Genomic DNA, 17,016 nt, shown 5'->3' with positions numbered 1-17,016 from the left:
ACTTGTTTCCCAAGTGGGCCAAGATCACGTCTGATCAGTGGGTCCTGGTGGTGGTGCGGGACAGTTATGTATTTGAATTTTGCCCGCTCTCTGCCGGATCATATCTAGCCTCTCCATGTCAGGTGGCATGGGAGACGCTAGCCTTTCGCCAGACCCTTCAGCGCTTGCTAGATCTCAAAGCAGTTGTCCAGTGTCCCCTCAGGAGTGCGGTATTGGCTGGTACGCCATTTCCTTTATGGGGCCCTAAAGGGAAGGGGACCTTTCGGCCCATCCTTGGTTTAAACTGAGGTCAACAGGACTCTCAGAATTCTCTTTTATTCGCATGGACACACTGCAGTCTGTCCTTCTGGCGGTTCAGCCGGGGGAGTTCCTGACTTCTCTCGTTCTGGCAGAGGCCTACTTGCCTGTTTCCATTCGGGCCTCTCCTCAGCTCTTTCTTTGCTTTGCGATATTGGGTCTGCACTATCAGTTCTGTGTGCTTCCCTTGGGCCTGGCCATGACTCCCCGGACGTTCACCAAGTTGATGGTGGTCGTCACGGCGGCATTGCAGTCAGAGGGCATTCTGGTGCACCCCTTCTGGGATGACTGGTTGTTTCGGGCGAAGTCGTTGCAGGAGAGCGCTCGAGTTACGGCTCGGGTGGTTGAGTTTCTCCGGTCTCTGGGCTGGGTGGTCAACCTTTCCAAGAGTCGGTTGGTCCCCGCTCAGCATCTGGAGTACCTTGGGGTTCTGTTCGACTCCTCCTTGGGGAAGGTCTTCCTTCCAGAGGCCCGGGTAAGCAAATTGCAATCTCAGATTCGCCTTCTTTTGGCGTCCCGGTGTCTTCGGGCACAGGATTTCCTCCAAGTCTTGGGGTCGATGGCAGTGTTCCTGGATGTTGTGAGGTGGGCGCGGGCCCACATGTGTCTCTTCAGTATGCTCTACTCCGTAGATGGTCACCCCAGAGGCTCAGTTTAGAGGTCCCTGTCCCTCTGCGAGGCTTGGCGCGCTGCAGTCTTCTTTGGTGGCTCCAGACCTCTCATCTGGTCCAGAGGATGAGTCTGGATCTATCGCAGTGGACGGTGCTTCTCACGGATGCCAGTCTCCTCGGTTGGGGGGGCTCAGTGTCTAGCTCACTCAGCTCAGGGCACCTGGTCCATGGAGGAGGCGTCCTGGTCGATCAACATGTTGGAGACCAGAGCCGTCCCTCTGGCGCTGTTAGCCTTCCGCTCCCTCTTGATGGGCAAGTCGGTCAGAGTCCGGTCTGACAATGCCACAGCGGTGGCTTATGTCAATCGTTGAGGCACCAAGAGCGCTCAGGTGGCGGAGGAGGCGGCTCGGCTCATGCTTTGGGGCGGAGTCATGCCTTCTGGACCTCTCGGCCTCTCGCATGGCCGGGGTGGAGAATGTTCAGGCGAACTTCCTCAGTCACATCTTAGATCACAGAGAGTGGTGTCTCAGCCCTGTGGCTTTTCAGTTGATAATGCAGGCTTGGGGTCAGTCCCTGATGGACCTGATGGCCACGAGTGGCAATGCCGAGGTGTTCCGCTTCTTCAGTCGTCGCAGGGATGGACTGGCCGAGGGTCTGGATGCTCTGGTTCAACCATGGCCAACAGAGGGGCTGTTGTGCATGTTCCCTCCGTGGCCATTAGTGGGCAGAGTTCTTCTCCGCATTGTTCGCCATCCGGGTCTGGTGGTTCTGGTGGCTCCAAATTGGCCTCGACATCCGTGATACGCAGATCTGGTGACACTCTGGTGGCAGATCCTCTTCCTCTGCCTCCCTTGGACGACCTTCTGACGCAGGGTCCCATTCCCATGTTCGACCCGTCTCCCTTCTGTCTTACGGCTTGGCTTTTGAAAGGGGTCGCCTTGGTAAGAAGGGGTATTCAGATAGGGTGATTTCTACACTCTTGGGGTCCTGGAGGCTTTCTACCTCTCAGGCTTCTGTGTGGATTTGGCACTTCTTTGAGGGGTGGTGCCAGGTGCGGGGAGTGGTCTCTCTTCGCGTTTCTGTGCCTAACATCCTAGAGTTCTTGCAAGATGGCCTGGATAGAGGCCTGGCTTCGGCTTCTCTCCGGGTTCAGCTTGTGGCCTTGTCAGCCTTTCGGGGGTTTGTGACGGGTCAGCGTTTGACAGCCATTCCTGATGTGATTTGCTTTTTGCGGGCGGTCAAGGTGCTCAGGCCTCCCGTGCGGTCCTCTATTCCCTCTTGGAATCTCAGTCTGGTTCTCTGTATTCTGATGCACCCGCCCTTCGATCCGTTGGGCGGCTGCTCTTTGAAGGACCTTACTCTGAAGACGGTCTTTTTGGTGGACATTTCTTCCGCTAGGCGTGTTTCTGAGCTACAGGTTTTCTCTTGTAGGGTTCCCTTCTTGGAGTTTTCTAGGGAGCAGGTTGTCTTGAGGCCTGTTCCTTCCTTTTCTGCCGAAAGTAGTTTTTCCTTTTCATGTCAATCAATCTGTGGTCCTCCCGGTCTTGGGTAGTTGGGAGGGCTCTTCTGAGCAAAGACAGCTAAGCAAGTTGGATGTTGGTCGGGTCCTTCGCTCTTATGTGCAACGGACCCAGGAGATCAGGAAATAAAATCATCTCTTTGTCCTTCTGACTGGTCCTCTTAGGGGGGCTGGCGCTTCTAGGGCTACTATTGCATGCTAGATCAAGGAGACTATTGCTTCCGCTTCTCTTCTGGGGCAGCAGCCCGTTCTGGAGTTTCTCAAAGCTCATTCTACTCGGGGTCAGGCGGCTTCTTGGGCTGAGTCGTCGCTCGTGCCTCCAGTGGACATTTGTAAGGCTGCGGTTTGGTCTTCCTTGTATTCCTTTGTCAGACTCTTTCGGGTAGATGTTCTGGCGCGTCAGGATGCGGTGTTCGGTGTGTGTGTTCTGGTGTCAGCCCTTCGGGGGTCCCGCCCGTGTGAGGGACTGCTTTGGTACGTCCCATTCGTAAAGATTAACCTCTACTGGTCTGGAGAGTGCTAAAGAAGGAGAAATTAGGTTCTTACCTGCTAATTTACTTTCTTTTAGCTTCTCCAGACCAGTAGAGGTCCCCACCCTGTCTGTTTTTTGTTGGGGCTGTTTCGCGGGCAGTTTTTGTTTTTTTGCTGCGGGTTCTAGTATTTTTCTAGGGCCGGGGAGAATTAAAGAACAGCGGCTGTGGCTCGGCTGGCTTAGCTGGCGAGCTGTGGGGACATTTTCCTTCTGGTATTTCTCCTCTGCATTTTCCAACAGCATTTGGGTATGTTATTTGTTACTCCTGTTCGGAGTATTGTTTTCTTTCTGTTTTCCAGTTTTTAGTTCTGCTTGGCTATTCGGCAGACTGATGTAAATAGAGAAGGGAGTATATTATATACTGTCCCACAGTTTTGTTTTCAGTCTCCACCTGCTGGTCATGATTGGATATATACCCATTCGTAAAGATTAACCTCTACTGGTCTGGAGAAGCTAAAAGAAAGTAAATTAGCAGGTAAGAACCTAATTTCTCCTTATCCAGGGACAGCAGGCAGCTATTCTCGCGTCCCACCCACCTCCCCTGGGTTGGCTTCTCTGCTAGCTATCTGAACTGAGGAGACACGCCCGGTGCATCGGGCAGGAAGGCACTCGCGCATGCGCGGTGCGGGCATCTCGAAACTTCTGAAGTTTCTTCAAGCAAGTATGCTTGTGAGACGTCCGCATCGGGGCTCTGTCGGATGACATCACCCACTAGTGAGAATAGCTGCCTGCTGTCCTTGGATAACAACTGTTATGGTAAGTAACTTTGCTACTTTAACCAGCAGGTGGAGACTGAGACCAAAACTTGGTTGTAGTATATTAGCTGAGGCTCCCTCTCCTAAACCAGTCTTTCTGTAGTGCCTGGTAGACTGATATAATCCTTTCGAATGGGTTATATACCTCACTGCTACCAGCAGGTGGAAACTGAGCACCAACTTGTATATCAGGATAGATTCCCCCCTAGCAATCCAGTCTTCCTCAGTCTCCGCTAAAGGAGGTGGTAAGAATAATTCGGCTCCCCTCTTAGTACTGTTGGAACTTTGTTTTGGACTCCTGGGTTCCCCTTTTGTGCCGGATAGAGCTTGGGCGGGTCCTGTTTGGGGATCTGTCCGACCTCAGGGGTGTTACTCATTGGGTCTCGTGCTGAGTCCCTCCCCCCACCTTCCTCCACCTCCCCACATTTTTGTAGAGGTACCTCAGCCGACGGCCTGGCCCCCTGGTTGGTCAGCCCTCCAGCTTTGAGAGCCGTGGAGTCTGTTCTGATAAGGTAAAAAAAAAAATCCTGAGGTGTGCCGGTAAAAGGGCTCATTTTCTTTTTTAATTGCCTTTTTCTGTGTGTTTCTCAACTAACCGGTACATTTCCTTCCAACTTGGGCAGTTTTCAGCACAATGAGCACTTTTAGGGAAAAAGTGTTCATTGTGCTCCAGATGTGAGGTACTTGTGGCTGGCCTGTACAAGCGTTGTACAGGCCAGAGCGGTGGGGCAGCCTCATCGGCAGCGGATGCTGATGGCCAGGGCACCCCACCGCATGTACCTTGTGAGTTGTCTTCGGATCACGGGGAAGCCTGGGCTTCCACTGACACCCACGCAGAGGATTCCCCAGCTGCTGACAGTCAGGGAGAAAAGGATTCCCTTGCCGCCGGTCCGGCTGTGGATTCCCTTTTTGTGTTGGTCGCTTCCTCGTCCTCAGTATCGGGAAAGTCCCAGGCTTTTCAGACGCGGCAGGCCACAGGAGCTCCGATTTTGGCGGTTTCATGTCCAATTTCAGCGGGAACCTCCTCCTTCACTGCAGGATTCCAGTTCTATACATGTTCCAACAAGTTGTTACTATATGTTTGTTGTTTTTATTCTCCTGTTCGGAGTGATTTTAGTGTTTACAGTTAGTATTTTCCTAGGTTCTGCTTGGCTATTCGTTGCTAGAGGGAGCCTCAGCTAATATGTCTTCACCTGCTGGTCACAGTGATATATAGCCCATCCGTAAAGAACTATACCGGTCTACAGGCTAACAGAAAGAAAATTAGCAGGTAAGAACCTAACTTCTCCTTACTTTTCAAGGTCTTGTTTCTAATCTACACAAATGTAAAAGGCTGTAATGTAGTGTTTATTGGATTTAATTTGTAAAACAAACACTTAAAGGGAATGTCAGCAGTAGCAGCTGAAATTCAACCTTGCACACAACCTCTGTAGTTTCTTCATTTTCTTCTACAGCTTCGTCATATTCGTTCAGTTAGGTCTCTATTAAGTTGCAACTCATTACGAATCCTCCTACTTTCACTGATTATTTCTAGACCGGACTACTATAATTCATTATTGATTGGACTTCCTCAGTACCAGCTGCGTCGACTTCAGCTCGTACAAAATACTGAATAGTCTCATCTATTGTCATTCAAAATTTAATCGTATTACTCCACTACTCAAATCTGAACATATGCTTCTGATTTCCTATAGGATATCTTTAAAATATAACATAACATTCTTACCTTCCAAATTCAGTTTTCTGGTCTTCCTTTATTCTTGTCTACTCATTTGATGCCATACTCACCTAAGAGGGAACTTCGTTCCTCCCGCCAGCATTTACTGTCTATTCCATCCTTCAGGCAGATGTTTCTGGATATCTACAGTGACTCAAGTTTCTCTGTTTGGAACTCTCTTCCATTATATTTGCGATCTGAAAAATCTCTTAAGCCATTTAAGTCTCGGCTGAAAGCTTATTTTAAAATGGTGTTTGAACCTAGTTCCTAATAGTCTGACACTTTGGAACTCTCTCATTATTTACGATTTGAAAATTTCTCAAGCCATTTAATTCTCTACTGTAAACTTATTTAAAGGGCGTTAGGACTTAGTTCCTGATATTCTATTCTTCTTTTTTTGCACTTTAATCTACTTTCCTCTTTTTCCTTTCCTGTTTGTTTTTTTCCCTATGATATTGTAAACCTTCCCTGCCCTTGTTTGCTTATTTGTGTCCAGTTTTGTTAATTTGTCTGTTTAGATTCCTTGTCTGTCTTTATTGATTTTAATCATTGCCCATTGTTTCTATTTTTTGTAAACCGCTTTGTTTTAACTTTTTTGTTAAAAATTGCGGTATATCAAATAAAATAACTATAATTAACTATAGCTATACATATTTTGCATTTGTGTGGTAGAAATCCTATACTGATAGTAGGAATCCAGTTCTTCAGAAGAACAATTATCTTTTGCTGGAAAGGAAAGACATTGCTGTTTCCTTGGGCTGAATGGCTAGCAATGGAGGAAGCTAGCTGAGCCTAAATTTAAATGAAATTGCATTGGTATACAGTAATACATACAACTATTAAATAAATCTTCCTTGGTGATATTTTTTGTTCTGTATTAAATTCTGCTTTAATTTATTTGTTTCCCTTTGGTTTTATACAGACTTCACTCATTTATCAGATGCCAGATAAGTGAAAGCAGCAGGTTTCTTAAACAGCTACTGGTGGTGTTATACATCAAGGGTTTCCAGTATGGGCAATAAATGGGATAAACATTTAACTTTAAAGACCAAAACCAAGAATTAAGTGGCATCTGCTGAAAATGATCCCCGTTTCTCTTTGTTTCAGGCTGTGAATGCAGCTGGAGTTGGTTTGTTTGGAGATACTAGTGTAGTAACAACTCCTGCTTCTGTGCCAGCAGCAATTTCAGTACTGCAGGTTCTTGAAGAAGAGCATGTAGAAAGTCATGTTATTTCCTTATCATCATGCCTTGCTATTCAATGGGAGGAACCTGGTTGCCATGGGTCAGAAATTACTGGATATAACATAGAATATGGAGAAAAGCAGCTTGAGTCTGTGAATAATGTTACAAGATATATTCTAGAAAACCTTCAGCCTGACACTCTGTACAGGTATTTGAATTGATCTGTGCTTATACTGTGAAAGTGATCATATTAACTGGTTATTTGTCTTAATCTGTTAAATCAGTGACTCAAACTTTTTTGAGCCGGGGCACACTAAAGGTAGTGGCCACGGCTCGAGGCTCCCAGAAGTGCCTGGACGTCGCCATGATGACTTCACGCGCATGCTTGACATCATCATGCTGACATCCACACATGCGCAGAGGATCTGAAATGCCAGTAGGACATGCCAGCAGGGAAGTCTAACAAATATCAACTGAGTACCCCCAACCACAGACCTCCCAAACTCCACCCTAGACCCACCTAAGCTCTTCCCCAGATCCCACCCCCTTTACTAATTGTAATATAATTTTTTTCCCATTCATTTTTCATATACATACAATATACACAGCAGATATAAATTCTCAGTACTTGGACCCATCTTATTTAATATTTTCATAAATGTCCTGGAAGAAGGAACATCCAGTGAAATCATCAGGTTTGCAGACGACATAAAGCTATGCCGGGCAATCAGATCGCAGAAGGACAGCGAGGAACTCCAGAGTGACTTGAATCAATTGGAGAAGTGGGCAGATAAATGGCAGATGAATTTTAATGTGGAAAAATGGAAAGTGATGCATTTAGGCAGAAAATATAAAGATCACAAGTATAGTATGTCATGTGTAACTCTGGGAAAGATCGAACAGGAAAAGGACCTGGGTGTACTGATAGATAGGACCCTGAAACCGTCGGCGCAATGTGCGGCAGCAGCGAAGAAAGCAAATAGAATGCTAGGCATAATAAAGAAGGGAATTACAAGTAGATCAGAGAAAGTTATAATACCGCTCTACAGAGCCATGGTCAGACCGCACCAGGAATACTGCATCTAGCATTGGTCTCTATACCTAAAGAAGGATATAAAACTGCTAGAGAGGGTGCAGAGACGAGCAACAAAGCTAGTGAAAGGTATGGAGAACCTGAACTACGAGGAACGACTTAGGAGACTGGGGTTGTTTTTCCTTGAGAAGAGGAGACTGCGAAGGGATCTGATCGAGACTTTCAAAATGCTGAAAGGACTCAACAAAATGGAGCAAGGAAGGCAGTTATTTACAATGTCCAATGTGACAGGCACAAGAGGACATAGACAGGTCCAGGACGAATATTAGGAAGTTCTGTTTCACGCAGCGAGTGGTGGACACCTGGAATGCTCTCCCAGAGGAAGTAATTGCAGAATCCACCGTTCTAGGATTTAAGGGTAAACTAGATGCACTTCTTAAGAGTGGCATAGAATGATACGGGTAAGGGTAAATTAGATGCACATTTCCCTTGAGAAGCATACAGTGATATGGGGACTAAAGCTATGCTAGGGCAGACATGGCGGGGCCTCCGTGTGTGCGGATCACCGGATTTGATGGACCCAGGGTCTGATCCAGAGATGGCAATTCTTATGTTCTCAAAACTGACACATTACAATCACTATATATAAAATCATTTTCCCTACCTTTTTTGTCTGATGACTTTATTTTTCTGTGCTTTTAACTATGTTTGCAGGGCCTTCTTATCCATTGACTGTTTTTCTCTCCATCTTTACATTCTGCCTTGCATCAATCTTTGTTGGCAAAACCCAAATTTTCTGGAACATCCACTTAAATTATTACAAAAAGGTCCAATAGTATCACTGTTGTGCCGGCTGTGAGGCGCAGCAGAAAGGAAGCTAATAGATAAATAAATAATATTTAATTTGTGAGAAGATCTCAGTGTGGATTAAGAAGTCAGATGAGCGAATTAACGTTTCTTCCGGTGTCTTGTTCAAAAGGCACGCACTGTTTTTCTTCTCAACTGATTCTGACACGCTGTATTATCAGTGTGTTCTCTGCTGCTTGCGCTTTGAGCTCTCAAAATTTAAGAGGTTCCTGAAGAAGGATGTTTGTCCGAAACTGAAGCTCAGTTGAACCATCTAGCTTTGAGTGGTCTTTGCCTAATTCGCAGTCTTATCCTCGCCCTCCAGTGTCTCTGGGAGCCCTGATACGCATGGAGCTCCTATTGAGATAAGTGATTGATTTTTTTTTTTTTTTTTTATGTTTGTGCAATTTTCTGTTCTGCTGATTGTGTTGGCGCAGCTTTGGTGAGCACATATATTTATATAATTTTTTGTTAATTATTAAGTGTGATTACACTATATTTTCACTGTTTCACCTCACACACAGGAAGACTCAATGATGGTGTGGTGTGTTGGGCTGGTGCCTACACACGGATTATAGTATTGAACGCTAATTCGCTCATCTGACTTCTTAATCCACACTGAGGTCTTCTCACATATTAAATATTATTTATTTATCAGCTTCCTTTCTGCTGCGCCCCACAACTGGCACAACAGTAACACAATTAGAACTTTTTTGTTAAAGTTGCATCCATCATTGTCATTAACTTAACATTCAATATTTCCATTTTTCTGCTTTCTTCTCAAAATCTACTCTCTCTCTCTTCTTCCCTCCCTATTTCCATGGTCTGACATCTCTCTCCTCCTCCCCCCTCCCAATGGTCCGACAACATCTCTCTCCTTCCTTTCCCCCATTCCCAGTCTGGCATCTCTTTCCTCTCCTTCCCATAATCTGGCATCTCTCTACTACAGTACTACTATTATTATTTCTAAAGCGCTACCAGACTCCCCTCCTTCCCTTCTATTCCCTGGTCTGATAGCTCTCCCTTCCTTTAGTTATCTCTCCTTCCCCCCCCCTCCCAGTGTAACATTTCTCTTTCCCTTCTTCCTTTCTGCCCCCCTACAGTCCATTTCCCTTCCCTCCCTCCTTTCTGGCCCTCCTCCCAGTCCAACAATTCTTACTCCTTTCCACCAGATCAGCATTGCTTCTCCTCTGGTCCTCCTTCCTTCCCCCAACCAACATCTCTCTCTCTCTCCCCCTCCTTGAGTCCAACTTTTCACTCTCTGCCCTCTCCCCCTTCCCCAGAGTGTAACATTTCTCCTTCCCTCCTTTCTGTCCTCCCCTCCTTTCTGTCCTCCCCATCCATCTCGCCCTCTCCATGAGTCCAACACAGTCTGCGTCCTGCACACTTTCTCTTTCTATCCTTGCCTCTTTCCACGAGTGGCATCCCTCCTTCCCACCCCCAACCCAACATGCTATCTCACCATGCACCATCTCACCCTTCCCTTCTGTGTGCAGGTCCAGCAGCACCTCTTCTCCCTTCCTTTTACCTCCCCCCTGTGCAGCAGTACCCCTTCCCTGATCCCCATGTTCAGCAGTACCCCTTCTCCCTTCCCTGTCCAGTAATACCTCTCCTGTCACTACTAGCAGCAGCTCACTGTGTGCTTTTAACTTCAGCACACAGCTGCCACTAGCAGTAGTTTAGCCTGGTTTCATCAGGCAGCCTCAGGGCCTTTGCTAGCCCGCTCCGCTTCGATGATGTGATGCAGACTGGCCTAGCAAAAGCCCTGAGGCTGCCTGATGAAACCGGGCTAAACTACTGCTAGTGGCAGCTGTGTGCTGAAGTTAAAAGCACACAGCAACATTACATTACAGCCTTTTACATTTGTGTGTGCTGAATTTAAAAGCACACAGAGCTGCCGCTGCTGGTCCGGGGGTGCGGAGACAAGGAAGGCAGGAGTCCCAGCAGATACGCGCAACGCGACAGTAGAAGTCAGCTTACACAGGTGCCGGAGCCTCTCTTCCTGCCCTGTGAGCAGTGGCAGTTTGTAATACACTGTGTTAAATAAGGGTCCTTTTTAGTAAGCGACGTTAAGCTCTAACACACCCTTTAAAGTGGCAAAAATGGGCAAATGCAGGATGCAATTAAATATCTTGCGTTAAGTTTGGCATTAGTGCATGGTAATGGTGAATCAGTTTAAAAAGAAATTTAGCTGGGAGCATATCATGGGGAGAGAATGAGAGTGCGTGGCTTATGCTTCCACAAACTGGTTTACATGTGCTTAACACAGGTGCCTTTAACCTAATAGATGTGGTCCTCAAATATCTCAAAGATATAGGGAATAGCTATAATGGAACACCACCAACATTGAGAGCCAAGAGTCTTGACTCCCCCCCCCCCTACACACACACACACACACACATACACACACACACACACACAATATTCTCATTGTCCATAATGTTTCACACAAGGAGCCCTACTAATAAGTCAAATATCGGGGACAAAAGTAGGCTCCCCTGCCTGTTGTCTCACCCCAATTTTAAGAACATAAGAATAGCTTTACTGGGTCAGATCAATGGTCCATCGAGCACAGTAGCCCGTTCTCACGGCAGCCAATCCAGGTCACTAGTACCTGGCCAAAACCCAAAGAGTAGCAACATTCTATGTCATTAATTGCTTACTCTAGCTGTAGGCTCCTCATAAAGTTTCTCAACTACCTTTACAAAGTTATCCTTCGAACCCATTCATCGTACTACCTCCCTTAGGAAATCTCAGTTTACTCTGTCAAGCGCCTTCTCCAAGTCAACAATGTGCAGCATAATAGAGACCTTCCATGAGATGTAGGATTTTCCTGTCAGCCACCTTTCTTCCCTGGATAAAACTTGCTTGGTCAACATGAATAATATAATCTTTCTTCCAGTCTATTTGCCCTTAGTGTTTTGTTTAACATTTTACATCTGCATTTAATAATGAAAGGAATCTATTTGTGGCTGGAATTGTGATGCCTGCTTCCCTCATTGAGTTTTGTAGAGACCCCCCCTTCCAACATTGTGTTCAACAGCATTTTAAGTGGTTCTACTAATTCAAACCTAAATTCCTTACAGAACCCTCTCCTTCCCTCCCCCACTCTCTCTGATAACATATGTAGTCTTAGTCCTTTTTCTGTAGCTAGATTAATTATGGCCCCTTGCACCTCCTTTCTTTCTGTGGGTGCATTTAATCCTTTTTCCCTCAGAAAACTGAGGGAGATAGAGGCCTTCTTGGAAACAGTCAATCTTCTCCTTCTCTCTCCCTAGCATAGAAGGTTTTGATTAAAACTTGACAAAACAGATACACAGTATCTCACCTTACCCTAACTTTTAACATCCTTCACTAAATATTTGTTTGGTTTGTTTTCACATTCAAAGACTCTGTTTAAACCTCAACAAATTATTCCCCCCCCCCTTTACAAAACCGTAGCGTGGTTTTTAGCACCAGCTGTGGTGGTGACAGCTCTGACACTAATAGAATTCCTATGAGCATCAAAGCTGTTACCACCGCTAAAAAACATGCTACGGTTTTGTAAAAAAGGAGGGGGGGTGTAAATTGTAATTCTGGTTTTATTCAATTTGTTTTTAATGTCTAAATGTTTAGAAAAATAAATGTACTGGTCATTTTGGAAATCAAATCTAGGACAATAAAGGCCCTGTTAACTAAATTGTGGTAAGATACTTTACAAATTGCCAAAATTAACTGGCAGTACTGAAGGCATTCCTAGCATCTTACCATGCAGTTTAATGGAGAGAAAAGTTCTTTACCACACATGAACTGCGTTACAGATAATGTGATACAGTTAACTATACCTATTGAGGTGACACTTATTTATTTACTTATTCAATTTTTTATACTGTTCTCCCAGGGGAGCTCAGAACGGTTTACATGAATTTATTCAAATACTTAAGCATGTTTCCCTGTCTGTCCCGGTGGGCTCACAGTCTATCTAATATACCTGGGGCAGTGGGGGGATTAAGTGACTTGCCCAGGGTGACAAGGAGCAGCTTGGGTTTGAACCCACAACCTCATTAATTGCATCATATTATCTGCTATATTATTTATTTATTTAAATATTTATTCCACATATCCAACAATTCTATGCAGCTTACAACATAACATACATAGTAGCAATAAGAAAATAGTGAAGTATATATAAATTAGCTAAAACAGATATAATAGTAAAATAAGGGAAAAAAATGGTCTTGCTCCTCATCTCCTCCTTATCCAATCAATTTGCAAAGCAGTGCTCAAATAAGGCCGTTTTTAGACCTTTTCTAATCTGCAGAAAGGTAGGACTCTGTCTTAATTCTAAGGGTAGGGCATTCCAGAACACTGGTCCCTGAACGGAAAGCATTGTTTTATGACTAACTGATAGCATCGCTACGCTTAACGAGTAATTAGTAAGTAGCAATTAGCTCCATGTCAGCTGTAAGGCACAGTCCCTGCCCATCCTCGGCCCCATCCCATGTTAGATGATAAAACAGAAATAACTGTATGTTAACTGCTGGGGGGGGGGGGCTTTTGTTAAGCTACATTACGTGCTAACCTGTGCCTAACACAGCTTAAAATGGCATACCATGACACATACTTGAGCATCCTACAGTAACTACCAAATCAGCATTTGCTAAAAAATATTTTTTATTATTTTGTAGAGGAGGCATGTCAGGGTGGAGAGTGGGTGTTCTTGCACTAATCTGTTAGTGGTGCACTAACTGATTAGCATTGGGATAGCATGCGAGTCCTTACCACCTATAAAATGGGTAGAGGGAAGTGCTCATATGGTAACTTTTTTTACTGGCTGCACACCAAAGGCAACATTAGTACATGGCCATTAATACAGAAAGACCCACATATTAGCGCATGGCCATTAATACAGAAAGACCCACACAAGGGCATGCTAAGTTCAATTTTTATCACGCTTAGAAAAAAAGGACAGCAGTGTTAATTCTTTAGTGTGTGTTAATTGCAATATTTTTTTTTTTAATAATTCTTTATTCATTTTCGTATTTTACATGAATTGCAATATTAACAGCTAACACAGCTTAGTAAATAGGCCTCTATTGGCCCCTTTTACAAAGCCATGGTAGTGATGCTGCTGCGGTAAATACGTCAAAGCCCTTTAAAATCCCTATGAGCTTTGGTGCATTTAACACGCTGGCATGCGCTATCAGGCTTGATAAAAGAGGTCCTAAGTGGTTTATGGGGGCTTCTAACCTACAGTAGAAAATACAGTAAATGTGTGTGTTTTTCTTCTAGAATCAAAATACAGGCTGTCAACTCACTTGGTGTTGGACCCTTCAGTCACTCCATTAAAGCCAAAACCAAACCGCTACCTCCCGATCCCCCTCATCTTGAATGTGTGGTCTTTGGCCATCAGAGCCTTAAACTGAAATGGGGTGAAGGTGCTAGTAAAGCTTTAATCACTAACCCTCCACAGTTCAACTTGCAAATGGAAGATAAGTTTGACAGGTGAGAGTACTATAACACATTACTTAAACATTAGTCATAAGAGCCTAAAGTGATTTGTTAATATTTAACACAGTTGTCGTGCCCTTTTGTCTAATACTGTTTGTTTTTATTTAGTTAATGGATTTGAAAATCTAATTAATCTTGTGAAGCTGTGGATTTAAGAACAGAATTTCAGTACCTACAGTGCTGGAGTCATGCTAATTATATAATATAATATACATTAAAAGTGGCAGAGAGTCAAAGTGCACTACATAGAATCGGAACAAAAAGCATCAAGGGCCATCAAGTATGAGACAATCGAAAAGGTTTATTGGTGGACCCAACACAGGCCTTGTTAGCCGTACAGATGCTATGATGTGTGGCCTACACATGTTTGTTTAAATAAATAAATAAATGACCCTAAATTTTGCACAGATTTTGAAAGCAAAAAAATTGGTATAATTTGTGTGAAATGTGTAGTCTCTGCATTCATATGTCATGTAGAAGCCACAGTGTAGAGAAGTGAAGGACTATCAGTGCATCTGAAGCTTGTTTACTTTACTGTGTAGATTTGTTACCATCTATAGCGGACCATGTCACACATACAAGGTGCAGAGATTAAATGAATCTACTGTGTACAACTTTAAAATTCAAGCTTACAATGATGCTGGTGAAGGAGAGTTTTCTGACGTTTACACTTTTGCTACAACCAAATCTCCTCCAGCTTCTCTTAAAGGTGAGTGTATGTTGTATAGCGTTTGATGTCATTCTCATTGACATGCATTCTAATTATTTATCTAGAAACAAAAACTGCAAATACTGCTCTTTTATTGATTTCAGGGTCATCTGCAATCAACAATAGCTGTATAATACAAACATTTTATAACTGGTTTTAACGTTTAAATTTTTCTTTAGGGAATAAGCAAGGAACCTAACTTGATGATTACATATTAAACAAAAAACTGATACAATTTTTTCTCTTTTATTTTCTTTTTTTTTGGGGGGTGGGAGAAGTACCCTATTTTTTCTGCGGCCCTCACTTAACCTTTTCCTATCGTAATAAATTTTACGTTACGCTGGTTCCAATTGTAATTATTTTAGCAAAGTTTTGTATTATTCACCGTTATCATTAACGGCTATTGTAAACATAATGTAAATAAGTCATAAGTCTGTAAATTCAAATATTTTGTGTTCCTGGCTCTTTATTAGTCCATACAGACTGTTTATCTACTGTCTGTCATTTTTGGAATGTCCCGTCATCCGGGACACACGATAGGAAAAGGTTAAAGTTTAACATCTTTCCTTTCTCAAAACTGACACATTTCAATCGATTTTCAGAGGGTTGTATTCATGAGGAGCTAGCTAAAATAAAGGTAGACAAAGCAATGTGCCTGGATGGTGTACATCTGAGGGTGCTGAAGGAACTTAGGGAAGTTCTGGTAGCTCCACTGATTGACCTTTTCAACAAGTCTCTAGAGTCAGGAGTGGTACCAGAGGTCTGGCAAAGGGCGGATGTGGTCCCTCTCCACAAAAGTGGAAGTAAGGAAGAAGTAGAGAATTACAGGCTGGTAAGTCTGACTTCTGTGGTAGACAAATTAATGGAAATACTTTTAAAACATAGAATGATCAAGTTTCTGGAATCCTGTGAATTACAAGACCGGAGGCAACATGGATTCACTAGAGGTAGGTCTTGTCAGACAAATCTGATCAATTTATTTGACTGGGTGACCAGAGAATTGGATAGAAGATGTGCACTAGATGTGGTGTATTTAGATTTTAGCAAAGCCTTTGACAGTGTTCCACACAGACGTCAAATAAACTGAGTGCCCTAGGGATGGGTCCCAAAGTGATTGGCTGGGTCAAGAACTTGTTGAGTGGAAAGCGACAGAGGGTAGTGATCAATGAAGATCACTCTGAGGAAAGGAATGTTACCAGTGGTGTGCCTCAAAGTTCTGTTCTTGGGCTTCTTCTTTTTAACATTTTTATAAACAATATTGCTGAAGGGCTGTTGGATAAGATTTGCGGATGATACAAAAATCTGCAATAGAGCAAACAAGAAAGACCTGACGCAGCTTGAAAAATGGTCTGAAATTTGGCAGCTAAAATTTAATTCTAAGAAATGCAAGGACATGTATTTGTGCTGCAAAAGCCCAAGGAAACGGTACAGATTAGGGAGTGAAGAACTTATGTGCACAACAGAAGAGCGGGACTTGGGTGTGATTGTATGTGATGATCTTAAGGTGGCCAAACAGGTTGAAAAGGTGACAGCAAAAGCTAGAAGGATGCTAGGTTGCATAGGGAGAGGTATGGCCAGTAGGAAAAAGGAGGTATTGATGCCCCTGTATAACTTTGGTGAGACCTCATTTAGAATATTGTGTACAATTCTGGAGGCTGCACCTTCAAAAAAATATAAAAAGGATGGAGTCAGTACAGAGGAAGTCTACTAAAATGGTATGTAGTCTTCATCATAAGGCGTATGGGGACAGACTTAAAGATCTCAATCTGTATACTTTGGAAGAAAGGTGGAAGAGGGGAGATATGATAGAGACGTTTAAATACCTACATAATGTAAATGCGCATGAGTCGAGTCTCTTTAATTTGAAAGGAAACTGCAATGAGAGGGCATAGGATGAAGTTAAGAGGTGATAGGCTCCGGAGTAATCTAAGGAAATACTTTTTTACAGAAAGAGTGGTAGATGCATGGAACAATCTCCCAGAAGAGGTGGTGGAGACAGAGACTGTGTCTGAATTCAAAAGGGCCTGGAATAGGCACGTGGGATCTCTCTGAGAAAGAGATAATGGTTACTGCGGATGGGCAGACTAGATGGGCCATTTGGTCTTTATTTGCCATCATGTTTCTATGTAAAATCATTTTTCCTACCTTTGTTGTTTGGTGTCTTTATTTTTCTGTGCTTTAACTATGTTTCCAGGGTCTTCTTGTCTGACTTTTTTTCTCTCCGTCTCACTTTCTACCTTGCATCCATCTTAACATTCAATTTTTCTGCTTTCTTTTCAAAATCTACTTTTCCATGTCTTCCCTTCCCTTCCTATCTCTCTCTC

General features: G+C 43.8%; 1 protein-coding gene across 5 annotated transcripts in view; it reads left to right on the top strand.

The window, feature by feature from the left end:
- LOC117360640 (fibronectin type-III domain-containing protein 3a-like) overlaps positions 1-17,016 on the top strand; it is a 177,552-nt gene that overhangs the window by 141,552 nt on the left and 18,984 nt on the right. For all 5 annotated transcript variants that reach the window (XM_033944726.1, XM_033944722.1, XM_033944723.1 and 2 more), the window contains 3 exons: positions 6,539-6,822; positions 13,765-13,977; positions 14,526-14,692. In XM_033944726.1, the coding sequence (XP_033800617.1) occupies positions 6,539-6,822; positions 13,765-13,977; positions 14,526-14,692 (664 nt within the window). The remainder of the gene's footprint in view (positions 1-6,538; positions 6,823-13,764; positions 13,978-14,525; positions 14,693-17,016) is intronic.

The sequence above is a fragment of the Geotrypetes seraphini genome, chromosome 5, assembly GCF_902459505.1.
Source record: "Geotrypetes seraphini chromosome 5, aGeoSer1.1, whole genome shotgun sequence".
Classification (NCBI taxonomy): domain Eukaryota; kingdom Metazoa; phylum Chordata; class Amphibia; order Gymnophiona; family Dermophiidae; genus Geotrypetes; species Geotrypetes seraphini.
The sequence above is the reverse complement of the archived record's forward strand: the minus strand, read 5'-3'. Positions and strand labels throughout refer to the sequence as shown.